The sequence below is a fragment of the Diceros bicornis genome, chromosome 6, assembly GCF_020826845.1.
Source record: "Diceros bicornis minor isolate mBicDic1 chromosome 6, mDicBic1.mat.cur, whole genome shotgun sequence".
NCBI lineage: Eukaryota > Metazoa > Chordata > Mammalia > Perissodactyla > Rhinocerotidae > Diceros > Diceros bicornis.
In genome coordinates, this window is record NC_080745.1 from 39,496,938 (window position 1) to 39,524,877 (window position 27,940).

Consider the following 27,940-nt stretch of genomic DNA (forward strand, 5'->3'; position numbering starts at 1 on the left):
GCTTTCCTTCCTTTATGGGTGATCCTTCCCACTGCTTCATGGTTTCCTCTTGCTCTATTCATTCCTTAAACATTAGGGTTCACTAAAAGTTTGGACCTAAGCCCTATAGCCCTCCAGTTCTTCTCACTTTTGCTGGACAGTCTCATACAGTCCCAGGACTTCCAGTATCATATGTTTAGGTACGTGACTATAGCCAAAGCCTATCTGCTGAGTCTGGCTACATGTATGGGCAGGTATGTAAGTTTCCTTTCCTCCGATGGCTCACAGGCACCTGTGGCACTCACTGTTTCCAAGCCTGGATGTCATCTTACCCCACAAATCTACTCTAACTCCTGTGTTCCTTATGGCAGTCCTATACATCCAGTGCACAAGTCTGAACCTGGGAATAATTTTTCACTCCTTCTCACAGCTAGTTGTATAACATGTTCTGGTTTTACTATCTTCTAAATATTTTATGAACTTGTCTATTATTTCACCACCTCCACTATCATTACTTTCAAAGAAAGTTTGTACTGGACAAAGTGAAACAGGAAAGGAAGACTGTTGCAAAGGCTATTGCAATAGGAGAGAGAGACCAGAAGTCAATCTGAGTTCAACTCTGCTGAAACAAAGATTTTTCAGAGATGAGGTGTGGAGGATGTAGGCCATCTGAGTTGGTTAATTGGCTTTACCCAAAGGAAATGTGAACTTTCTCATTTTTATGACAGGAAATAGTTTTACAACTTGGAGCAAGGTGTCCTCTAAAGTTAGTTTCCTACCTTCCCACAGAGACTGGGAGATAGAGGCTCTAACTTCCTTGATGATTGCATTTCAGAGAGGGCTCCCTGGTCTTTGAGAAAGACAGTCCTGGATTGTAAAACTGGCAAGAAGCATTTAAAAATATTTATGTCCCAAAGGGGCAAAGAAAGAATTTATATAAGTTTTTCAAAGTATATGTTCTAAGAAAAGCAGGGTCAGGGGCCTAGAGTCAGGAAGAAGCCTGTCTAAAGTTGAATCACGCTGAGGGGAGCATTAAGGCTGTCTTGGTCACTACCTTAATTCAGGCACTGGCATCTCTCACCTAGATTTGCTTTAGCAGGCTCCTAAATAGTCTCCTGCCTCTAGTTTTGTAAACTTCTATTCTCTCACTTGAACGTTTGTGATATTTCTAAAGTGCAAATCTGTCACCTATCGCCATGCGTAAAACTCCTTCTAGGTCTCAGTGTCTCCCCTTGCCCTTAGCATGAAATCCAATCCCTTAATGCCCTGTGTAACAGAACTTTAAGATCTGCTCCCTGCTTCTCTCTTTTCCCTCATATTTCACCACTTTCTCTCCAACCCCATCCCCTTGTATGGAAATCTCACTTCCTATAGGGCACCATGCTCTCCCTCACATCCCTCTCTGAGGAACACAATTCCCTCAACTCCCTGTCCTCCCCTTCACCAATAAATATCTGATTATCATTAGGATTCTAGATTAGCCTAGATTTTGCTGACATACAAGTCCAAGTGTAGTTTTCCTCCAACATTCATCTGCTACACGTGGAATTTCCCATATCATGACATTCATTGTGTGTGTATAATTTCTTATATAATGGCTTTTCTTCACCACTCGTTAAACCTCACTAAACCTCATTAGCATAGGGAACATGTTTTTTGTCTCATTTAGTGTCATATTTGCATAACCTCATACACTGCTTGGTACAGAAAGAGGATAAGGAGAGCCTTCCTTTTGTAAGACATCTTGCTTCAAAAGTATACTAAGTCCTCAATATGTTGAGCCTAGGGGATTACATTAATTTCTTTCCTGATCTTTCTCCCTTCCAATAGTTGCACCTACTTGAACCAATAAATCTTACTATAAATAGCTAGGCCACTACTCTGAAATATTCAATAGCTCTCTATTGCCTAGTGCCTGCTAGTATAAATCTTAATTGCTCTGCTTTTTTGCCAAAGTTGTTCACAATGCCTCCTTTTTCCTGGCCCTGTAAGGCATACAAATCCAAAAACTCTTTTTATTTGCTGAAATGATCCTTGTGTTTCTAATAGTTAGGACTATCCCTGAGGCTATGTTCATGATCTTTTCCATGTCTGAATTTTCTGCCTTTCATCTTTTTTACTCCCTCAAATATAAAAGCTCTTCATGATGAGCTCAACTCTCTTTATTTCCATGAAATTTTCTTTACACTTAGCCCCTATTGATTTAATGATACAAAACTTCTGCTGAGAAGCAGTCTCAACGACAGTGTACTTACTCCTTTTGGATTTTTACAGGCTAAAGTCACTAGGCTGTCTCTCTCACTATTCATTTTGAAGTAGTGTACTCTAATAGTTTCATCTTTGTTTTATTCAAATTCTTTACTTGAATTGAAATTTAGTGTCATTCCTTTGACTTTGTAAGTCACTTTACAAAAATCTAGGCAGAGAAAATTAAAATTTAAAACACTGCATATTATTTTATCCAAACTTCTTATATTAGAGTTCTCTTAATAAATACCTCTTGAAATTTCAACCCGAGAAAGATTGTTACCAAATATCTTAACATACTCTCACTTATCAGAGCTACATTAAAATATATACATTTCACCCTGTCTTTGTTGCTGGGAAGTTTTGAGTTAAAATTAATGCCTAGTAACTAATCTTAAATGCTTCATGTATTTGTCTCTTGTTCTTAATTGATTGTCTTATTTGTCTTTAGAAATAATCTCAATACAAATTCTGATTTAAAAAAAATTAAAAAGATATCTACTTTTATTACAGTTTTTTGCAATTTACTTTCCCCATTGTTAAATTTTTCTTGTCACCAATGAGGTGATATATTTTAGAGTGAGAGGAAAAGGTAAGGAAGGATATCCAGTATAGCATCCTTTTGCAGTAATTACAACTTTTGTGATTTAAGGTTAAATCTTTCTACTCTTCCATTTAATTATAGAGTAGAAACTTGGCACTCATAAATGTAGATTTCTTATTTTCTAGCCTTGATGAACAACCCAAAATTTATGTATGGAGTTATTTATAATGCCACGGAGGCGTGAATTTAAGTGATGTATTGTGATATTTATATGTGACTCACTTACCAATTAGTGAGCCTAGCCTTCCATCAAACTTTATATAGTGTTTTCTACTCATTGATGCATTCACAGCAGAGAGATTAGCCAGTAGAAAAGCCCTAAGGAGGAAATGCTCTTGGAAGCAAGTGTTAGCAAGGTAAGAGGAGGTCTGAGACTAAAAGGGAGGCCTGATCTTGTAAGGCACATAAACCATTGTAAGAAATTTGGCTTTTGAGTAGGATGGGAAGCTATTGGAGGGCGTTGAGCCAGAGAGTGACATGATATGACTTATCTTTTAAAGGAGTCATTCTGAATGCTATATTGAAAATAGTCTGAGTAGTGTTTCAGGAGGAAGCAGAAACTTAGAAAGCCATTGCTATTACCCAAGTGAGAAATGATGGAGGCTGAGAACAGGGTTTTAGAAATAGAGAGATTGAAAGTTGTTGATTGAGCATGTATGGTGATGGGTGAGTCAACTGAAATTGTTGAAGAATTACATGTTGAATATGAGAGCAAGAGAAAGGAGTCAAAGACAACTCAAAGTTTTTGGCTTGAGAACTGGGAATGTGGATTTGCCATTTATATTGATATGAAGGAGACTGAATTGAGCAGATTGGAGATGGTGGAAGATCAGAAATTAATTTTGGATATGTCTAGTCTAAAAAGCCTGTTAGACAACCAAATGAAGGTGTCAAGCAGGCAGATTTGAAATGTACAGACCAGACTGGAATTCATCTCACATGCATAGCTTTATAATACACTTTTACAACCTTCTAAACATTCGGTGAGGTTTTATATATTATGTGATAACCATTTTTTTTCCTCAAAGAAATTGATATTTTAGCTTTAGATCTAGTTTTCCTCTACTTTCAGACCTCATCCTCCTCAAATCTCCTCTTTTCTGATACACTTGCTCTTTTTAATATCACCTTTTTTGGAAGGCCACTACTTACCTTCTTGCTTAAAACTGCCACCGCATTCCCAGCCCTGTTATAAACCTCTTCCCCTCTCTCCTTTATTTTTTTCCATAGCACTTCCTGTCACTCTCTGACATACTACACATTTACTTGTTTGCTCAGTCTGTCTACTAGATTGTAAATTCAAGGAAGGCAACTGTTTTAATCTTTTTTCCCTCATGATGTATTCCCCTTGCTTAAAATAGTACTGGACACTTAATAAATACGCTATAAATATTTATTGAATGAATGATGTTGATCGTAAAGGTACTTTAGGAAAAGGAACATGTGCAGAAAATTTGGGAGGGGAGTTGTTTCAGATACAGCATTTATATCCAACCAATAAATATAATTTGTCTACCAAATACATAGGATAATTCTTATTTTTCAAGAATGGTATTTTAATAAATAATTACCCAGATGATAGTCATTTGAAAAAAATTCTCTTAGGCTAAATTCTTTAGGTGATTCTTTGCCTTTTTGAGTTTATAGGTGTTTGTGATGGACGTCTGGCTACCAAGTGCTGCCCTTTTCCCCATTCTCTTAATTATTGTCATTGAAAAAAGTCCTATGTCTTTTAACATTGAAAATTTAATGTATATAAATTAAATAATTTTGTATTATTAGTCTCTGGTGAAGTATGAAATATGTGCTTACTTCTTTTCCTATTAAAGAGAATGTGTATCAAGTAATGGTTAAGGTGGTGAAAAAAAGAGCTCAAAAGAAAAATCTCATTTTAAATAATCCTCTGATATTCTAAAAATCACCTTTGTGTGCTGAAAGTATCAAATCTAGGCTTTTTATATGCATATTTTAAATCAGTGAGTGATTATTAACTTAAATTTATTTCTCAGAAATGTGAGCATATATTTCTTGTAATAAGATGTACAGGCTATAGCACTATATGTATCTAAGACTTGGTGAAAATCTCATGTAAATATGCATGGACATAGAAAATAAACATTTCCCTCAGTGTGGAGTCATCAGCTCTATAAAGCTCCTGTACTTATAAACAACAGGACTTTTTAAAGATGTCATCTCTGGACTTGTCTCCTCCTTTCTGATTCTAAGATAATTTAAAGAAAGAGAGGACAATTTCTGGAGCCAGATTCCCAAGTTTGAATCCTGACTCTGATATTTATAGCTGTTGACATTCAGCAAGTTGCTTAACTTCTCTATATCTCAGTTTGATTATTTTTAAAATAGACCTACTAAAATCATAGGGTTATTGTGAGGCTTATGAGTTAATATTTGTAAGAAGTGGCACATAGTTAAATGATCAGACTTAAATGACCATCATCATGATAATCATCACCACTGATACCACCATCGTTTTCATCATCATCATCATCATCATCATTTGTTGAATGGATTCACATTTATGACATCTCTGCTAATTCTGCAGGTTAGCAACATTCACTTTCCTGGTTAGTCCTCTTCAACTTTTCCAAAACAATTTGTGGATAAAGCCAGTCTGATGGGCTAAGCTAAATAAATTTCCTCCTGTGTGCAAACCTCCTTGCAAGGGATCATTTCATAGGTTCTAGTTAATTTGTGGATGGGTGGCCCTTGAGTCAGGTGCTTGTCCCTGGTCCAGTTTCAAGATGCAGCTGAAAATAGAAGGAACTCTATGTTATTTCCTTGGGTAGAAGTTCATAGGAAGAGCAATATCAGGCTATAAGGCGGTATTGGGTATGTTGTATGTTAAGATAGTCATACAAAATATAATACCACAAAAAATCAATGTCAGACTGTTGCCAGGAAAGGTAAGAATCATCTGCATCCAATAAATTTTCAGGAAGCACTTGCTTATATGATTCATGGTCCTGGGTCACTTGGAGCTTGTAATCTAAGACATAGCAATTTGAATATGTACAGGGAATATATAGTCAGCAGAATAAAAATGTGAAGACATCACCACTTAGCTAATAAAATATTCACCTTCCCTACTAATAAAGGAAAGTTCATTGTACAAGTAGGAAATTTGAGTAGGTTCTAAAAGTCTATGACTTGAAAATAGCAACTCTCTATTCAGGCTGTGTAGATGTGGTGAGACACTCAAAATTTTCCTCATCAGTCCAGGGAATTTTTATGTGAAGTGTGAATTACCTATTTCCAAAGCAACAACTTGGAAGGTTTTGATCTCTCTACTCTCCAGATACCATCAGCCTGTCTTTGGAATTAAAAATGACAGAGCTACTTTAGTCTTCTCCCCTCTCTCTTAGGCTTAACTAGAAATAAGAAGTCCAAACCCTCCTACAAGCAAAGTCCTGGGTGCAGGGGAGAGTAAAGAACCTGGGTAGCAATGAAGTGCTTTATGGTTTCAATTGACTTGAAGGCTAGAACTTTAAAAGAAAGAAATAGTCTCCAAAATTAGCGGTAAGACATATGTACCTTTTTAATAGCTCTTTTAAAAATTGTAAATGACATTGATCTTTACTGGTTTTCTGATGGAAATTTGAACTTTTACATATTACTAAAATTGAATTTGATAATGTCAATTTTTTAATTCCTCCAATGTCCTGTTGTACTAACATTGCATATCTATTCTTCTCTATCTATAGACAGATACCTTTGAATAAACATGCCTTCTTCTATAGTCTATTAAACTAAAAAGCAATTATATACTTGAAATTAGACAGTGTGACTCTTAGGAGAGCAGGATCATAGAGCTGATACCTGAAGTATACTCTTAGGGAAGTTGCAATTAGCACAGCCTTCCACGGAGGAGTCAATGTGACAAGAAAATATCCTCCTGGCTTAAAAAATTTTTCCAAATTTATATGAAAATTATGCCTTTTATCTGTAAAAGATAAGGATATGCCCTAGCATATCACAGTTGCCTACTCTGACACTAATAATAATAATAGCAGCAAGCAAAAACATAGCAGTTGTTTACTTAATGCTTAATATGTATCAGACACTTGAAATTTGGTAAATATTCTCCAAACCTACCCTTTGAGGTAGATATTATTATCCCCACTTCAAAAATATAGAAAAAGAGACACGGAGAGATTATGCAAGTACCCAATGTCATGTCATGTGCAGTGACAGACCTGAGATGGACACAGCTGTGCCTGCCTCAAGGACCCGCCTGTGCTCCTGCACTTCTGGCTGCACGACACAGCCACCTGCCTACAGTCCATGCTTGGGGGGGACTGTATGAAGAAAACCTGTCTCTAATGTCCTGGAAAAAAAGTGCTAGATTTATGGGAGATTGGGACTGATATGAAATTTTGGCCTCAAAATCTCATGCAAAATGGCAGGAGTTTACATTTTGAAATTGGGCTGCATAGACGCAGGATCAAGGCTGTTATTACACCTGCTGCCCACAACATTTACTTGTAATTGTGGAGCCACGAGTGTAGCATTAGATTAGCATAGTTCTGTGAAATGATGAAGTTAGGAACTACTGTTACTCAAATATCCTAAAATCATATAAAATGGTGTGATGGAGAAAAGGGATTTTATTTCCAAAGTATAGTTTCTGAACATATGCAGAACTCCCTTGGTGTTGTTTGCTTTTATTTTTATAAGAGACAGCAAGAGGTAAACAAAAGAGTCATCATTTCTAGGGTGAATTTTTGCCCCTTTTATTGGTGACTATATGACTCTTAGTAATTTATTTATTCTCTGAAATTCTGATTCCTTATATTTCAATTCAGATAATACCTACCCTGAAGTACTGCAATGAGGAAGAATGTATGTAAAGGATCTAGCACAGTGATAGAAACATAATAGGTTCCAAACACATGGTCAGTTCTATTAAAATACAGTGTTTATAAAATGCAGTAATGTCTAATCATAAGAGACTCATATATTGTGCAGAGAGTTAAGTATGAGTCCTCTAAGTCAAGATGAACTGTAGTAGGTTAAAAAAACAACAGTTCATGTTTAATTTGCAGGGAAGGAATAGAGAGACAGGCGCAAGAAATGGGAATAAAAGAGAATGAGAAGAAGTAAGGAAAGAAGGGAGGGAGGGAGGGAGGAAGGAAGGGAACAAACATCCATTTGAAGAAATAATCACAATTTATATAAGAAAATGTTTGTATATAAACAGATTTTCACCAATTAGTAAGAAAAAGTGACTCTACCTTCTCTAGCCCCCAACCCCCACCAACAGAAAATGGAGCATAGGACCTGAACGGGATATTCACAAAGAATACATGCACGTTTAAAATAGCATGTAAATAGTTGTTCCATCTCATCAGAGTTTATAGAAATACAAAGACAACAGTGAAATACTATCTTCTTATCATATTTTCAAAAATAATAAAAGATTGTTGATATCCACTGTCAGATTGGAAAATGGACACGCACATAGTCTGTGGGGATATTAATTAGGGTAAAGTTTCTGAAGGGAAATAGGAAATTATGCATTGAAAGTCTTTATAAAAGTACTTCCTCTTTTTCTTCTAGAATTTTTAATCCAGATACATTTGGAAAAATGCAGAAAGATATCCATCACAACCTACTCAACACACGTAAATATGGATGTACAGACACACAGACAAACATATATACCTACCTATCTACATAAATACATACATATATGCAGAGATGGAAAACACCTGATAACCACTGAAAACTCGTAAATGGATGGAATAAGAGAGATTTAAAATTGTGATGAAGCCGTATTTTTACAGACGTTGAGATACTTTATATTAAAATGTTAAAATATAAGAAATAACAGAAAAGTATATAAGGTATGATCCTATTTTTGTAATATAATTTGTAGAAATAATCACATATATGTGTAGTGTTCAAAGATAGCTGCTGAAATATCGCTTTCAAAATCTTTGTTGTATAAAACAGTATTTTATAAATACAGAAGTACTACATATGAAAGTACAGAGACAAAAAGAAGTCCATCATACTATTTACAGTATATGCATAATTTTATACAGCCATATGGTCCAAATAAACTTAAGGAAAAAAATAACTACCTATAATTTTACTAACTAGAGAAAACCATGGTTATTAACTCATTTCATTTTCCCAATGTTTAAGAAGTTACGTTAATAGAAATTATACACACTTTTATTGAATATTTAATGAAATGTGTTAAAGCATAGTATAAAATTTCTGTTTTCTGTCTTGTGATGGAGGCTGCTGATTCTCAATTTCATTTCTGGTGAAATATCCCCGGTGAAATAGTCTGGTGAAATGTTTGTACTTCCAGACAATGAATAGCACTACCTCCTGATCTAATGTGCTCAAGTTCAGATGCAAACTAATAAGCAAATGGGATCTATGTCAAAGTGATAGAACTGCAGTTTAGTGACCAATTTTCAGTTTGGTCCTAACTGGTAGAGTAGAACTTCACCGCTGCAGTTCTGTTGCTAAATTATTGTTGTTGAGAATGATTGAAAGCAAAATACAAGTTAAAAGACAGACAAGCGCACCAGATACCACTGGCTCCACGATCTGACCATCACATCGGGATCATTTGGAGCCAGTGTCCACTGAACTTTGGCCAAAACATTAGTGGAAGTCAGGGCTTCTTAACCGTTGTACTATTGACATTCTGAGTCAGATAATTCTTTGTCGTGGGAGCTGTCCTGTGCACTGTAGGATGTTTAGCCTCTACCCAGTTGATGCTAGTAGCACCCCCACCCCAGTTGTGACAACCAAAAGCATCCCGAGACATTGCCAAATGACAATGAGGTGGGGCCTGGAGGGTAGGGAAAAGGTGAAACCAACCACAGTACCAACCATTCTTTTTTGGGAAAGTTTATCCTTTATGATTGGGTCCTTCCTAATTATTTTTATGTTAAAATACTCTCCTTCTCTTAATAAAAAGATAGTGATAGTGGATATTAAGTTTTCTGTGTTAAAGTTTTCTCCCCTGCCACCTTGTTTGTTTGTTTTGAATGCGGGTGTATGTGTGTGTGTGTGTTTATGGCCTTACTCGGTAAGATAGAATAATTTGTACATATGTTTTGCCCCCACCTTTTTAAAATTTTACGGGCCTGTGAAATCCTATACTTGAGTACCTTTGGCAAAAAACATTCTATTTCATCTTTTACTTTGAAAATGTTTCTAATTACTATAGACTTCATTTGTTTGTGAGCTGTTTGTATTGAGGCTGTAGTAGGAATGGTATATATCTTTCTGAAAGGTTCTTCCGAACAACCTGCAATTTTACCTTTGAAAGCTTATCTCATTGAGGCCTTAAGTTTATTATCTGTTTGCGCTCATCCACAGGCGGTTTCATCCATATCCTGTCTCAGTGCTGCGTTAGGCACCGTGTCAGATGCTGCCTCTTGAGCAGAATCTCATTTCTAGTTCCTAAATGGAATTTTACTTGAAAAAAACCTTGTATGCTGCTAAGTGCCTTTCTAATCCAGATGTTTGCCTCTCCAAATTCGCATTCAGAAGACAAGAAGAATTATGTTTTGTTTATTTAATTTCAGTGTGTGTTCTGACCATATGAATTTAGCTTATACACACTTAGTGTGTTGTTAGTGCTGCTGATGTGGGATAGGTATTACTATTAACCCCTTTGTTGTCATCACTGCAGAAGCAAAGGAGTTTTACACATTTTGAATCTCAAGCAGTAATTGTACCAGATTTTAACATAAATACCCACATAAAATTATTTTTTTGGAACCGCATAAAAGAAGGGAATTAAATTACCTGCATTGCATACAGAAGGAAAAGTCCCTTAATTGAGATCTGACAATATAATACAGAAAGAAGTAGGTATATCAAGGCTTGTGATATTTGTTTGGAGAATTATGAATACTATAGGCAGTGTCATGATAAGCGTAAATATACAAAAATGAACTAGCTGTTTTTAGCACTTAGATTCTTTGGGAACTGTTTGAATTTCAGAATAGCATACCAACATTGTGACTCTCTAGGAACACTCCCATATTCTCTCTCCTTTTTTTTTCTTGATCATAAAATAAAAAAAAATTAAACAAAATGAAAACAATAATGTTATGCTATAGACAAGGAAACAAATTATTTAAAATACTACACTATTAACCCATCGCGGAGACAAGCTCTACTCTATTCCAGGTGCACTTGAACTGTCCTTTGAGAATTGCTGTGGTCCAAGTGATTGGATGACAGCTGGTCAGATTATACCAGCAGACACCAGTTCTCAGTTTGCTACATGGAAAACTCATGTTGAGACTGAAACAACTTGCCTAAAGTAGGCCAGCAAGTTAGTGAGAGATCCTCCTCAGTGCTCTCCCCATCATGTCACGTTTCCTCTTCCTCTCACTTTATCCATCTGCTCCTTCCTCATATGTTTTCTCCAATAATTTATTTCTCACTATCATGATCATTTTGTTAATAATACTGAATAAAAATACAACCTTAAGGTTTTGAAATGAATATCTCATTTCATTCTTGTTTAACCAATCTTTTTAAGCCTTTTTTTTTCTTTGGTATATGTTCTTTTGTAAGGCTCAGACTTGGAAAGAGGAACTAGTTTGAAGGGATTCTTTTGTAAGTTCTTCTATGTTGATTTTTCGCAAATTGCCTCACTTTGTAAATTCTCATGAGCGGCACAGGGAAGGCTTTATCACTTTCTGCTGGAAGATGATTCTAACTTGATGAGATTACTTGGTGATTCTTATCTTGTCAGGAGAGTTCAGAAAGCCTTGGCCTCTGGGGACCAATTCCTTATTAATTTCCCAGTGTTCTGTCCTATAAGATCCCAAGAAAGTTTGGTTGGATTGTTACACGTCATCTTAAATAATTAAATACACAAATAAATGTATAGGTAGATAGATAGATGATAGATTCATAACATTGAAACATGCCTTTGAAACTTGCATTTTGTAAAGTGTCCCAAACATTTTATTTTTTAATTGTCGGGTCCTGTTTCTGAGAAAACAGTTCATAATTCACTTGGAGATTTATTAAATTAATCTTTAGCTTAAGGAGACTTAGAGAAAATAGAAATGTGCAATGTGCATGTAAATAAAACGTATTCAACTCTCAAGACGAGTTCTTTTTCTAAGAATGATCTTTTTTCTTAGTTCCAAAAATTCTATTGAGAAAAATGCTTATTTAGGAAACATCTACTTTAGGTACTACCCTTACAGCCAATTACGTTTATTTACTTAGTAAGTATGCCTGCATTTTTATAGGTAATCTAGAATTTTAGAAATCATATTCAGTTTCTGGTAAATTTCAAGGCATTGCAGACTGCAAGAGGATCTAAAACTAATAGCATTATAATGCAAGATCTATTCTTGTGAGAATAGTCTAGTATTACGTATTGTTTTATGTAACATTTTGATGGGGCACACTTTTGGAACCTGTAAGGCTACATTTTGAAAGAACATTGGTCTCTTCTGAAGACTCACTGTTCTGTAGGAACAGTGTTCTGTAGGAACAATCTGGACTACAGCTTATTTTATTGTGGTGTGCAAACCCATTTAAACATCCTAAATCACAGCTAGCTTGTCTTTTAATGACAGTATTCTAGCTTTAAGATGTGGCAAAGGTTTCTTTAAGAAATAATACTGTTGTACAAAGGAAAGTAGCTTTTATAGCTTCTCAGTTTGTATAGAAACTTTCATATTTGCTTTGCCAGGTATGTATAATCCTAGAATAAGTATTTCTTGTTTATTTTTGCCCTTACTTTTCTTTACTTCCTCACTAAAAAGATTTCTAGCAAAGAGAAAAGATATTTTAATAGTTTCAGACTTTCTTTTAGGGAAAGGATTCTTTCTTCAGGAAAATAAGCTGTACAGTGATGGAAGATGAGGCTCTGATGGGTGAACAGATATCAGACACTTAAAAAGTTTGCTTAGGGGCTGGCCCGGTGGCGTAGAAGTTAAGTGTGCATGCTCTGCTGCGGCAGCCCGGGCTTCGCAGGTTCTGATCCTGAGCGTGTACCGACGCACCACTAGTCAAGCCATGTTGTGGCAGCGTCCCACATAAAGTAGAGGAAGATGGGCACAGATGTTAGCCCAGGGCCAACCTTCCTCAGCAAAAAGAGGAGGGTTGGCATTGGATGTTAGCTCAGGGCTAATCTTCCTCACAAAAAAAGAAAGTTTCGGGGGCCGCCCCCGTGGCTTAGCGGTTAAGTGTGTGCGCTCAGCTACTGGCCACCCGGGTTCGGATCCCGGGCGCACACTGATGCACAGCTTCTCCGGCCATGCTGAGGCCGCGTCCTACATACAGCAACTAGAAGGATATGCAACTATGACATGCAGCTATCTACTGGGGCTTTAGAGAAAAAAAAAAAAAAAGGAGGAGGATTGGCAATAGATGTTAGCTCAGAGCTGGTCTTCCTCAGCAAAAAAAAGAGGAGGATTAGCATGGATGTTAGCTCAAGGCTGATCGTCCTCACAAAAAAAAAAAAACAAGTTTCGCTTAAAAATATACACTATTTTCTTGTAGGAGAACACAGTGGAGAGAAAAGGGCAAAGTAAGAAGGCGGGACTTAAAAGAAAGGTACATAAAGAAATAAATTGTCATGTGTTTGCTGAACTATGTTTGAGGATTGGGATGTATATTTTTCATTGTTTTAACTTTTTACTTTGAATTAATTTTAGAATTATAGAAAAGTTGCGATTATAGTACAGAGTTCCCATATACCCTTCACGGAGTTTCTCCTAATGTTGACATCTTGCTTAACTAAGGTCTATTTGTCAAAACTAAGAAATGAATGTTGATATTATACTACTAACTAAACTATAGATTTCATCAATGTTTCCACTAACATTCTTTTTTGTTCTAGCATTAAAGCCAGGATCCCACATTGTGTTTAGTTGTCACATCTCCTAGTCTCCTGTAGACTATGAGAATTGCTTAACTTTCCTTGTCTTTCATGACCTTGATACTTTTGAAGAGTACAGATCGGGTATTTTATAGAATGTCCCTCGATTTGGATTTGTCCAATGTTTTTCTCATGATTATTTTAAGGTTGTGCATTTTCAGAGGGGATACACGGAATCCATGTGTCCTCAGTCCATCAGATCAAGAGGTACAAGATGTGAACAGATTGCATCTCTGGTGATGTTGGCCTTTATCGCTTGGTTAAAGTGCAGGTTGCAGGCTTTCTCGATTGTTAAGTTACTGATTTTTTTCCTTTGTAATTAATAAGTATCTTGGGGGAAATGTTTTAAGACTATTCAACTCTTATTTCTTCTCAAATGGTTATCCACTAATTTTAATACTCATCACCAAATCTTGCTACAGGTTTCACAGTGGTGTTTGCCTAACAGTAATTTTCTATTTCCCTTATTTCATCTGCATTTATTAATTAGAATTACAAGGAAGAGCTGTCCCTTCTCTCACATTATTTATTCATTCAATTATTTATTTCTATCACCATGGACTCATGGATATTTATTGTATTCTATGGATTTTAACCCTACTTTTTGACCAATTGTCCCACCTTTCGTATTGGAAGCTTTTGGCGGTGGCTCCTGTTTCTTTTTAACACGTCCTCCCTGTTCTTTTTTGAGCACTTGCCTACTTCTGGGCATTATCAGATGATCCAAGCTCAACCAATCTGTCAACACTTTTAGCTGAATTCACCTTACTAATGTCCAGGGGCATCTGCCCAAGAGAAGCGACAATCTGCGTAGCATTTCTTCCAGCAGGCCCCTGTCTCTCCCTAGACCTCAGGTTAGTTGGTTGCCTTGTGACTTCTGAACAAGATGACCTTAAAGTTCCTCTCAGCTTAACTAAACTTTAGACAGATTTCTTCCTGACCACAGATCGCTGACTTCCCTTTTCTTAGAACAATTACTTTAGAAATCTTGCAGTTGTAAATTCTTTCTCTGCCTCTTTGAGATACAAATGTTCTCCCAGCCTCTTACCAGGTTTACAACCCGGGAATATTTTTCTCAAGAACCTGGGAACCACCCCTTCGAAATATGATAATCAAGAGAGATAGTGTCTCTATCTACCAGCCTGTGCTGGAAAGTAAATGTCTAGCTTTAATACGCACCATTAGCAAACACAGATGGCCTAATCACATTGACCAACTTCCCCCTAATGTTCTCCAGTACTTTTCTACTAGCACATGCCAGTGCTTAAAAACTCTCCCTCCTTTTGAGAGTTGAGTTCATTCTCTCACCCCCATTTCAATAGTCTTGAATAAAATTTTCCTTGCACGTTTAACTTACCCAATGCAGTTTTTCATTGAGACCTCTGATGAGCTAAAAAAAACTTTTACATTTTCTGACTTTTGTTGTTGTTTTCAACGTGGGAGCAATGCTTTCTCCGATTTTCTACATCCTAAGATAAAAACCAGATAGATTATAATTATGTTATCTCCATTCTACTTTGTAAAATTTCCACGTTACCCCTAAACATTTTCACAAACTTTTCCATATACACAAATTATGTATATAAATGATTTTTAAAGAATTTAAAAATGTTGGGTCACTACAACAGAGTGAGGAGGGAACAGTCATAGAAGATTAATCTCAAGAGAAAGCAATAGATCAGTGAGGGCAGAAATCCAGAGCAGAAAGGTGGCTGTGGGGAGACAAGCCCTCAGAAAGTTCTAGAGCTCTTAGGGAGGGAATTTGGAATTCTCAAGGAGTGTATGATAAGGAGTTTGACTCAATTTTATTTAAATTTCAAAATATGGAAACCAGCTAACTGTGGGTTTTAAATCACAAAGCAACAGAAACATGGACAATTACCCACTGAAGTAGTCAAAAAAAATATTTGTGGATTTTCCAAATAGATAGAATTTTTTTTTTACTTTTTAAAATACCTAGCAAGTTGTAACTAGGTTATGTATTATGCAAAAATATAACTGCTCACTTTTCTTTGGGGATTACATAATCTGTATTCAACTGATACTAATCTAATGAGAATAGTTTTTCATCTTTTTGCCATGTGTATGTCATGACAGATATCATCAGCTTATTTACATAGATTATTAGTCATGCTATTAAATCATAATAATATAGACATCTATATAAACATAATATATGGACAAGCAAATGTCATAAATATTTGTAATTCTATACCATATTCCTCAGATTGTTATTTTACCAAGTAAAGTATTGTTAGAAAGACAGAATGAAGTGTTAAAATTCCCATAAACTATTGGGAGGGAAATCTGTTAATTATATTTATATTCAGTTGTACATTTAATACATGTATAAATTTTATAAAATTCTATTCATTACAAAAGTATAATTAAGAAGAAACTATGCAAAGAAATAGTAGAGACATAGAATTTTTTATCAAGTTCTACCTGTTTTAGTGGCACACTGTTCATTTATCCTGTCAATATTTTATCTGTAAAAAAATGTTTTAATTATTTATAAATAAACATTAAACATCACACTACCAAAGATATATGAAAACCATATTTAGTAAGACACTGACTTCCTAGAACTCTTTTATAGAACGAGTTATTTTGGACCAAAATATACGTTTTTAAACTTAAAAAGTAATATCTACTGGAATTGGTTTTCAAATTATATTCCATGAATTCTAACTTCCCAACCAAATGTTCTAAATATAATTTGATATTTTGTGCACAGGGAGATTTTAAGCTCCTTGAGTACATGAATGGTGCTATGTAAATCCACTAGGCCGTAGAAAATCAGTAAATGCTCGGTGATCATGTTGTAGGTAACTCATTCTCAGTATTATGACCAAACATAAGTGTACTGTGCTGTAATACAACGATAGGATGGAGGGGCCCTCATATGAGTGGGGAAGCTTATTCATAAACTGAAAGGCTCCCAATTATCTGAGCTTTCTCTCTCCTCTTTGATATATTTTCTTTTCCTTCCTTGGGGTCAGACTAGCACAGTTCCTGTCTACTTCCAATTTACTCTGAACCAGGGCATGGAATTCAGGTAACCAAACTTACTTAAACTGTATGCAAAGTAACAGCTACTAGGCTCTGAATCACATCCTAAAGGCATCTTGTGAATAAAATGAATGAGCTTCTAGAGCTTGTTTGAATTTCTCACAGCCTTTATAATATTAACTTACTGAATTGTTGCTTTGTTATATGTGGCTATGTAGTTTCAAAACGTGAGGATTTCTATGTTGTCAGTCTTGACAGCACCAAAAGACAAAAGTATTTCAACAATCTGGAATGACGATCTAAAGCAAACACAATGCAATTGGATTTAAATTAGTCCAAATCCTTGCAACATTTAGATTTAAAAAAAAATGAACGATTTAGATTCAAATACTCATATGAGCTTGTTAAATTATGTTCTTCCCTTTGAGATAGTCTATTTTGGAAGACAACTTATAACAACCCAACTGTTTTGGTGAGAAAGGAACCAAAGGAACGATTTTAAAGGCTAAGTGTTAACCCTATCTCTAAAATATATGGCAAGAAATATATGGCCATGCTAGGGTCACAGCTGTCAAAGCGATTGGACACACATCACTTTTTGATACCTCCTCCCACTGGCACCACTTTTTTGAGGCTCCATGCAGATCACTACCTCTGAGTCAACAACCGTTCTTTTTAGAGAAAGGCTTATGCTACAGGCACATTTATTTCAATTCCAGTCGTTACGATACACACTAAGATCCTGAATGAAGTTATTTCCTATGAGTCTCCAGCCACGCTTATCTAGGTGATGATTACTTTTGCGGGTGATGAATCTCATTCACTGTTTTGGTTTTTACTGATAAAATTTGCATGGAGTACTTTACGTCTTAGTCCCAAGAACCCAGCAGTGGACCTTCAGGTATGTCCAAGGAGAGGCTGACGCATCGCTGGTCAGGGAGGTTGCAGATGGAATGGTAGTCTAGGATAAGAGAACAGACTATAAGGCCCATAAAATCTCTGATGCCTCCACAAAACAAGAACATAAAAAATATTATTTGTTTTCCAATTTTTTTATTTTGAAAAAATTAAATGCACAGAAAATTTTAAACACTAGTACGATGTACACCCGTATTCCCATGACCTAGATATAGCAGTTTTAATGTACTGCTAGAGCCATATTTCCTTTTTTCTTTGAAACACTTCAAAGTCATTTGCAACATCATAGTATTTCATGCCTAAATATTTCAGCAAGGATCTCCTAAAGTAATGGACATTCTCTTACATAACCTCAATATTGTCATCATACTGAAGAAAATTAACAATCATTCCTAATTTTGCCTAACACCCAGTTTGTATTCAGATTTCTACAGGTGTCTCCCAAATGCCTTTTATAGCCTTTATTTTTTCCCAGAACCGGGAGACAAATTGGGTTGTCAAATAATTTATGAATATTTTTTTTCAAAATTGAAAGTAACCCTAGTGCTAAAAACTATATTGCAAAAAAAACTATAAAAAAGGAGCTATGATGTAAAAGAAAAAAAAAAAAAAAACATGGGAGGTCTTCTTCATTTATAGGAGACATGCATTTGTACCCTGCAGGACTTATTTCTGTGGTGTGACAGGTGGATATTAATAATATCTACCTCAGAATATTATTATTTAAATAGGATAATTTTTCAAAAGTGCTTAGCAAAGTGACTGGCATGTGGGAAGCATGAATAAATGTTAATTACCATTATTATTACCTTTAGAAGATAGATAATCAAATAAGCCTGATAATTTAATAGTTAATTCTGTGTTTCAATCCAGCCCCTGAAGCCTATAAAGTTTTATAATAAAATGAGATGGTTTTACACCTGACAGGGATCTGTGAGTGCAACCCATGAGGTTTTAAGATTGTTATTTTTTGACAGAGCAGGAAACTGAGAGCTCTTTAAAGCTAATATATTTATAAATTTGATTTAAAGGACTATACATTAAAATGTAGAAATGTGTATCATCACTTAAAGCAAAGTCCAATTCTAATTCCTAAATATCATTTAAAAATATTATGGAAAACTTTTCTTAATGAATTTTCAAGAATATGTTTGAAGTCACAATTTATTATGCTTAAAATATCAATACATAAACTTTTTTCATGAATTTGTTCTCAAAATTTTAAGTTGAATTTCTGCTGATAACACTTCAGATTTTCTAAACTCCAGAAAATTGTTCTATTATTTGTATTTTTTATATATTAAAAACACCCATTTTCCAAATACCTCTGGGCTTATTAAAAAAATACACACACATAAATGCTACTATTAAATTTGATAAATTCTGGAGGTAAGAACAAGAATTCTCTTTTTAGAAATATTTATCCAATATACATACCCCATACATATATTTTAAAAGTGTATAAAACATTTCATTTTAAATATTGTGTTCTAGCTACCCACCTGTGTGAGTAATGTTAATTGATTAAGAATTCCCTAATATTTATAAAATAAAAAAATAGTAATTGTGGCTTACTTATTAATAAAATGCTATTTCTGTGTTCCGTCCAGATTTGTGGATAGGGAAAGTAACAGAGTTATATGATTTACTTAAGAATTAAATTTCCATGAAAAAGTTATAGCTAAGTAAAGTAGAACAATTTTGTGGGAAGAGAGAACTACTAATGGCGACACGTGGTTTTAAGTACCAATTCTACCACTAACCAGCTGGATAATATTTTCAAGTCCTTTCTCTTCTCTGGGACTCGGTTTCCTTATCTGCAAAATAAGCAATTTGGATTATAGAGCCTCTGAGAAAAAGAGAACTATAATAACCTTATATTTCTATATAGTTTATTGCTTGTGGAATATATTTAGGCAAAATATTTTACTTGGTCCCTGCCTAATCTCTGTGAGGTCATTAGGTGCATATTTTTAACTGTCCTTCCCCATAATATTGTGGAAAATCTTGGAGGCTGGGCTAAGGCATTTATATACATTAATCATAAGTACCATTTACAAAATATTTAATATATTCTAGGTATCATTGTTTATAGAAATAACTCTAATTGTCAGAAAACCCCTAATAAGTTTATCATCATTTAACATGTGATGATTTAGGGGTTAGGATGGTTAAGTGACTTGCTATAAAGCTAGTACTTGGCAGAGTTGGAGTTTGAATGGAAGTCTGTATGACAACAATTTTTACATTTTTTCTATTATACCACTTTTTTCTTTTCTTTTTATCTTTTTTAAGAGGTGATAAAAATCATTGAAAGTGTTTAAGTAAAGAAATAATGTAAGCATATCAATATTTTAAGTAGTACTAATGAGCATAATGAAATTAAAAAGTAGATATAAAGAAGATGAGAAGATCAGCTGTGCCATTAATATGGTGTTAGAGAAATAGTGAGGACCTGAGTTTGAAAGTAGACAGGAAAAATGCATAAGAGAAATTAATACAAGGAAGAAGCTTGGAAAATGTGTAAATGTAGGTGACGAAGAAAATGAAAGATCAATGCTATAAAATTTTGATCTCACAAGCCTGTTCTTCGTTGTTCTTGACTATTTCTGTTAATAACTACAAACAAACATTTATCATGTATATGTCCCTACCTTCAGGAAACTTATATTCTAGCAGAATGAGACCCAAAAAAACACACATAAACAAATTATGTATGTGTGTGTGTGTATATATATATATGTATATATATATATATATATATATACACATTATATATGTATATAGTGACTGCTATTATTCTAAAAGGTGATTTTGCTCTCAAAGACCTTCCTCTGATGAGAGGGGATGTTTGTGTTCACAAATAATTAGACTACAAGAGAGAACAATTAAACATCTTAAGGGAGGAACTGATAACATATTCTGAAATTTTTGAAAGAATAATTACGTACAGCTGGAGGAGAAAGGGGAACATACTATTTGAACTTGGTTTGGAAATATGATTAAATTTGGACCAACAGAGATGGGGAAAGGAATAAAGAGCAAAATAATTAGTGGGCAATATCTCAAGATATTTACCTGCAACAGCAAATAGCTTAGTTTAGCTTGAGGGTACAGTGCATGAAAGGAAGATGAAATGACATTGAAAAGCTGGTAGGGGCAAAGGTTATGGTGGTCCCTGTGCCCTAGTAATTCCAGTCAAGAAAAATGTACTGATAAGTGCACCAAAAGTATAAGAATATTTAATATTTATAATAGCTCCAAATGGACTGCTTCCCAAAAGATCATTAATAGAAAAACAGATAAATAAGTGGTGTATATTTGCACAGTGGAATGTCATCTGTAAAGAGCATTTAAAATAAGCAGACTAACTTCATGCAATAGTATAGATGTATTTCAAATATATAAATGTTGAGCATAAAAAGCTAGATACAAGCATACATACACTATTATTCCTTTTTTATAAGGTTCAAAACAGGAAAATCTATAGTTTTAGAAATTAATATAGTGATTGTTCTTGGGAGATAGTGACTAGAATAGGACACAAGGAGGTTTCTGTGGTGCTAGTAATTTTTTTTTTTCTTTTCTTGACGAGGGTGCTAAATACATAGACTCACTCAGTTTGTGAAAATAGTTCCACTTGTATATTTAAGATTTGGACATTTTTATATATAAATTTTCTACTTTAATGAAATAAATTTAGTGATGGTATTTGAGGAACTGATATTCTTTATTCAGTAAGGAGACATGGAAAGTGTTTTTTAGCTGAAGAATCACACCATTCTATCAAAGTTGGCGAGATTGAATCAAATGATAGCAAGACAAAAGAATTGAAAATGAAAGAAAATTAAGACTTGAACTTGTATAGTAGTAATAGGAATACGGAGAAGGAGATGGATAAAATAAATGTATTAGAGATAAATGGACAAACTTTATGCCTAACAGAATGGAATAGATAAAGAAAAAGGAAGAATTTTTTAAAATTGAGATTTCAGGACTGGGTGGCAGGCAGTATTATTGAGCAAATTGAAAATCAAGAGGATAAAGAATTTGGCAAACTACAATCAGCAGGCCAAATCTGGCCCCCCAACAGTTTTTGTATAGCCCATAAGCTAAGTATGTTTTTTAAATTTTTAAATTATTGAAAAAATTCAGAACAGATGTAATAGAATAATATTTGTGACACATGAAAGTTATATGAAATTCAAATATTAGTGTCCATATAGAGTTTTATTGGAACACAGCCACACTCATTTGTTTGCAGTATCTATGACTGCTCTTGCATTACAATAGCAACAGAGTTGAGTAATGCAATAGAGTAGTATGGTATGACCTGCAAGGCATAATTATTTACTATTTTGCCTTTTACAAAAAAATTCTGCTAACCTCTGTTTTAGAGCTAAAATTGTAAACTATATATATAATTTATATATATAAATATATATATTCAAGTCTATATTATATATATACTTGAAAATTCATAATTGGCTAATAGGAGAATACAAGTTTTGTTGAAAAAAGGAGGATAACATTAGAAATAGAATTCTGGGGGCCGGCCCCATGGCTTAGCAGTTAAGTGCGCGCGCTCTGCTACTGGCGGCCCGGGTTCGGATCCTGGGCGTGCACCAATGCACCGCTTCTCCTGCCATGCTGAGGCTGCGTCCCACATACAGCAACTAGAAGGATGTGCAACTATGACATGCAACTATCTACTGGGGCTTTAGGGGGAAAAAAAAAGGAGGAGGATTGGCAATAGATGTTAGCTCAGAGCCAGTCTTCCTCAGCAAAAAAGAGGAGGATTAGCATGGATGTTAGCTCAGGGCTGATCTTCCTCACAAAAATATAAATAAATAAATAAAACTGTTAAAAAAAAAAGAAATAGAATTCTGAGGATCACTGTGTAGAGTGAAGAACTGAATCTGTTTGTGTAACAGTTGGCGTTTAATAGCACCTAAGAATTTAAAAAGTATATTCATATGCATTCATTCATTTGATCTCTAAAACAACTCACCTTTGATCTCACCTGTGAGGTTAGTATCATTGTCTCTAGTCTACAGATGAGGAAACAGATTCTAAAAGATATGTGCCTTTGGAGAATAATTGTGTTCAAAAGTAGAAGGTGAACGACCTTCTACTAATTGTGTTCAAAAGTGGTAGAGAACGACCATTGAGGAGAACGTGGATGTTTTGCCATACTGTGGGCAATATTGCTCATGTTTGTTGGCATGGCGATAGAACAAAAACTCTAGAGCCAGAATTTCTGGGTTTGCTTCCTGGTTCTACCATTTACTGACAGTATAATTTTGAGAAAATAACCTTTTGAAGACTCAGTTTCATAATCCATAAAATTAGGGTAATAACATACTTACCTCATAGGGCTGTTATGAAGATTGAAGTTTAAATATTTGTAAGCTGCCTAGAAGAGTGTCTGGCATATATAAATATGAGCTATTCTCATTGTCTTTGGCAACAGATTCCAGAATCAGTTGACATATAATATAATCTCACTTGGATAGCAGTGATTCAAAAAGCCTTTGATAACTATTTATATTAGAGTTCTACTCTACAGATTTGAGCAGGAGCAGAGACATATAGCCAGCCAGCAATAATGTCAGAGATTCCACATACCTGCTACGTCTTAAGCTTTATACCTCAGTTTCTTTGCTTATCCTGCAAAAAATAATCCAATAAGAAATTTTCACCCAGAATTCCTAAATATCAAGTATTCTCTAAAGTCCTATTTTGAAATTTTTATAGCGATTGAAATTGATTGATAGCATATAATAAATCATTCACGGAAGCACTAAAACCTTCAGTAAAAGTGTCAGTTAGTAATTTAATGCTTTTTTATTGTTGTTATTCCTCCTGCAAGAAAGTCAGCAGTCTCTAGAGCTTTTAATTTCATAAACTGTTGCTCAACTTTTGGCCCTTATCTTGTCAGAAGTAAACATCTGCTGATTGTAATTCACCATGTGAGTTGAGATGTTATTAAGGGAATCAAGTGCAACCATGAGATTCCTGTCCACAACAGGGTCAGTCTCAATGTTATCCAATAACTGACTCTGCTCCCTGCATGGCAGGTGGATATAGTTGCAATTATTGTCATTTTGTGTCTGGGGAAACTTAGGAGGGTTAAGTGACTTCCTCAAGGTCCTATTGGAAATCAGTGGCATTCCAAGGAAGAGAACTTGGAATACACTTAACCAGATGACCTCTTGAATAGTTTTAACTTTATGAGGATAGTGAGTAATTTTACATGATATACCAGTGTGCACTTCAAAATTATTTATTAGATCCAGAGTCATGGATTTATTATGTCTGAGATAAACTGTAAAAGGATGCCCCAATCGACTCTATCTACAGTTACTATTATTTGAAAGTTTGAACACTTTTTTTATGAAAATGGAGAGAATAATAATGACCAGTAGTCAAGTAGAGAAAATTTATTTCTATTTTTGAGCTAGTTTAGTGGGTTTGTAGCTTATAATTTACTTAGTGTGCTTGCATACTATTGATTTCAGACATAAGTGAGCTGTGCCTTCATTTATGTGCCTTGCCATATGCCAGCAGCAGTAAAAGTTGCTTGTCTTTCAACATATCACATAGGGCACATTTCCTGGGAAAGAAACTACAAACTATTTTCAGGTCCTAAGGAAGAGTTAGTTATTTGTATAGTTCGTCAATTGAAAATCCAGTCTCATGCAGCTTAATTTAATTCTTCAAATAAAATATAGTAAGTAAATTAAGAAAATGAAACAAGTTTTAGGTGCTAGATATGTGAATATATTTTTATAATTTTTTATTGAATAAGAAATAGCTGTTATTTATAGAACATTCAATATGTGTTGTGTTATGCTAATAAATTTAAAGGAAAATTCAAATCACAAAGTCTCATTGTTTATTTTATTTACTAGATTAGAACTACAGCATGGATAATTAATCCTGAAATTTTACACATACCAAGTTATTTTAGACACTGAGACAGGCTTATAAAAATTAGATAATAAATGACAGATACTTGATACTGGTTCTTTGATTTTTACTTTTTGGTTGGATTTTCCATTGATCTTTCTTGTAATTCCTTCTATTCATATAGTTAAGCTTTTTTACTACTGTCTGTTATTGATTCAATAAGGTGTGGTTTCATTATTCTGAACCTAGTATCCAGAATATTGCAGAGTTTTTTGAGGTGATTTCTTATTTCCCCATCTATAGATGTCCTAGAGACGAGCATCTGGAAATACCATAGGCTTTGTAGGTATCACATATTCTATGTGAAGAATCAAATAAGTAAATTCTCTTATCATTTATGATTTATGCTCTAATGATTTATGCTTTTGAATGCTCCCTCTCAGAGGGAGAGACTTATGTACTCATCCTACTGTTAGAATATTTATGGGTTCCTTTTTTGACAATATGATTGCATAGACTGTCTCATAAAATCTTATGGCCTTGATATTATCAAATCATTTTTACTTCAAGCTTCTTTTATATTTGACAAAAAATCAAGGTCCCAGGTGCTAAGGTAGTGAATATGGTAGTTTAGAGGTATAGACCGTTTTCTACCCATCCCACATTTTAAATTGCAAGTGGAAGATCCAAGTTGTATACTGTTCAAAATATAACATATCCAAAGAAAGATATTATGCCAGCACATTAAGCTTACTGTGCATGGTAAAATAGCACCTTGAAACTCAGGATGCTAAATAGGGAGGGCTGTCTTAATAAACCCTGCCCGTAACATTTGTACTCTTCCTCCAGAATAGTTTGTATACACGTACACACCTGAATGTGTTTATATGCACAAAATACATATACATCCTTATGATTTTATATATTTATGCTTATCTATATACATAAGACTTATAAATTTGTACTGTTACTGTTTACCAAAGTATATTCAGTGTTTATGTAAGGATCTGTCTATTTTTATGTATATACATACATACATAGACATAGTGTCATTTTAAGATAAATTTTATGTACTTCTACCTTTTGAAGCATACTATTAGTATAATTAAATAAAGTATATGCTTTTCTAACATATGTGATGCATTACATTGCTTGAATTAATTTAAAATTTTAATGCATTAGGAATTTGAGAAGTCCCACATGTATATTAAGAAGCAGATTTAAATATGTCAGATACTAAGTTGTACGTTGTTCTCAAATGTAACATTGTAGTTCTAGAGCGAACAATTATAATTCAATAGGTTTTTCATATGAAAAGTTAAACCTGGAAGGTTTTGATTATATGACTTAAAAAAACCCTATGACATGTCACTGGTTTTAAATGAACAAGATTTATGAGCATCCTATAATGACCACTTTTTCCTAAAATGCTTTTTGACGCAGTGGAGTGATTATAAATCTAATTATCACATGTTTTAGGCTAAGATGACTCAATTGCCTGAGGCAGAAAAGGAAAAGATTGCTGAGCAAGTTGCTGATTTCAAGAAAGTAAAGAGTAAGCTGGATGCTGAGATTGAGATATGGGATGATACAAGCAACGATATCATTGTTCTGGCCAAGAAGATGTGTATGATCATGATGGAGATGACAGACTTTACAAGGTAATTGTGTGGAAATTGGTGTATCATATTTATAATGGTTAGAAACATTTGTTGCATGAGTGAAACCTCAAGTTTCTCTGAGTGGCAGGTGCCAAAAATCAGGTAGTAGATGAAAAGCAAATAATATAGAGTTAGAAATTTGTAGGTGTGTAGTTCTAGGTGTGTATTCTAAATAAATATGGCAGTTTCTCATAAACTTCTGAGGAATGATTTTAGAAACCACTTTATAACTACTCTTACCTTCACCCTTCTCAGAAATCTTCTCTGTGTATCATGTTAGCATGTTACTTTTACAAAGAAATTGGTAAATCGAGTTATTATCTCTATTGGAGCTATCTGAATGGTTGATTTCCATAGTGACACAATTTTAAAGTGATTTATATATCGTCAAGATTACTGATATCTTTTGCTACTGAGATATCAATTAGATATGTTTAAAATTACAATGACAATGATGTACATGAAGGAATCATATATTGTGTGTATATTCCAGAAGTAATAAAAATGTTTATTATAGCTTCAAAATATAATTTTATAGAGCTAGCTAAAGAACAGTGAAATATATAATGCTTGCCCTACATGTTACTAAAATATACAAAAATACAACAATTAAAGTAATTTTGTCTTGATGTAATTACAAAAGCCACAGAACAGAAGAATATGCTGAAGCAGACCTAGCATACTTAGGAAATCATTCATTTATATCACCATACATTACATACGAAAATAACTTTTAGATGGAATAATGGAATAATGTAATTTTGAAATCCCAATAAATGAGAAAAATGCACATGAGTCTTTCACTGATATTAAGGTTGAGAAAAACTTTCTAAGCGTTACAGACAAAGGAAGAACCCATAAAAGAAGGATTATTAAATTGAACTACGTTAAAAATTTTGTGCATCAATAAAATGTCCTAAACAATATTGAAATATAAGTAGATAATTGAATAAACATTTCTAACAACAAGTAACAAAAATGTGATGTCATTTATATATAAAGAATACTTACAGACATTATAAAAAATAAAAAAAACCCAGAATATCCTAGTACAAGATTGGACAAGAGATATGAGCAGATAATTCACCAATTTTTCCCCATAAAAGATATGACCAATAAACATGTGAATAATATTTAACCTAAAAACATTTAAAATAAGATTCCTTTCAAATTTGCAAAATTGGCCCAAAGTTTTAAAATAGGCTTGGTACAGGGAGGGTATGGTAGTGAAAGCATATGTTGGTATAAACCATATAGTAATTTGGCAATATGTATAAACTAAAAACTTTTATAAACTTTTGACATGTGTATCTATCTATATCTATACATTATATATACAATTTCATAAAGAATACCTTTTAGATATCAGTTTCTGTTTGTCCGTCTTAGCTCTTCTCATTTTTTTTCTAACCTTATAGCATAGCTTCTAAATGTCCTATCATTCCCTTTCACACACAGAATAATTTATTTTTAACCCGTTGCTCAGTCTCTGCAGATAAAGATTCTGAGATACCTCTCTCTCTCTTTCTCCACACATTTACAATGGAGAAACATATAACATAGACAGGCATATGCCTGTGTATAGGAAGCAAAGCTATACCATAATGGTATTAAATAGTGATTATGTTTTAGTAGTTGGATCGTGGGTAGGTTAATTACTTTTAACTTTCTATAATTTGTTGATTATCTATGATAAATATATAT

General features: G+C 34.2%; 1 protein-coding gene across 1 annotated transcript in view; it reads left to right on the top strand.

Annotated features, from left to right (window-relative positions):
- The window catches only part of CTNNA3 (catenin alpha 3), a 1,506,614-nt gene that overhangs the window by 1,342,133 nt on the left and 136,541 nt on the right, over positions 1-27,940 (top strand). The window contains 1 exon segment of the mRNA XM_058544370.1: positions 26,055-26,254. Coding sequence (XP_058400353.1) covers positions 26,055-26,254 — 200 coding nt within the window.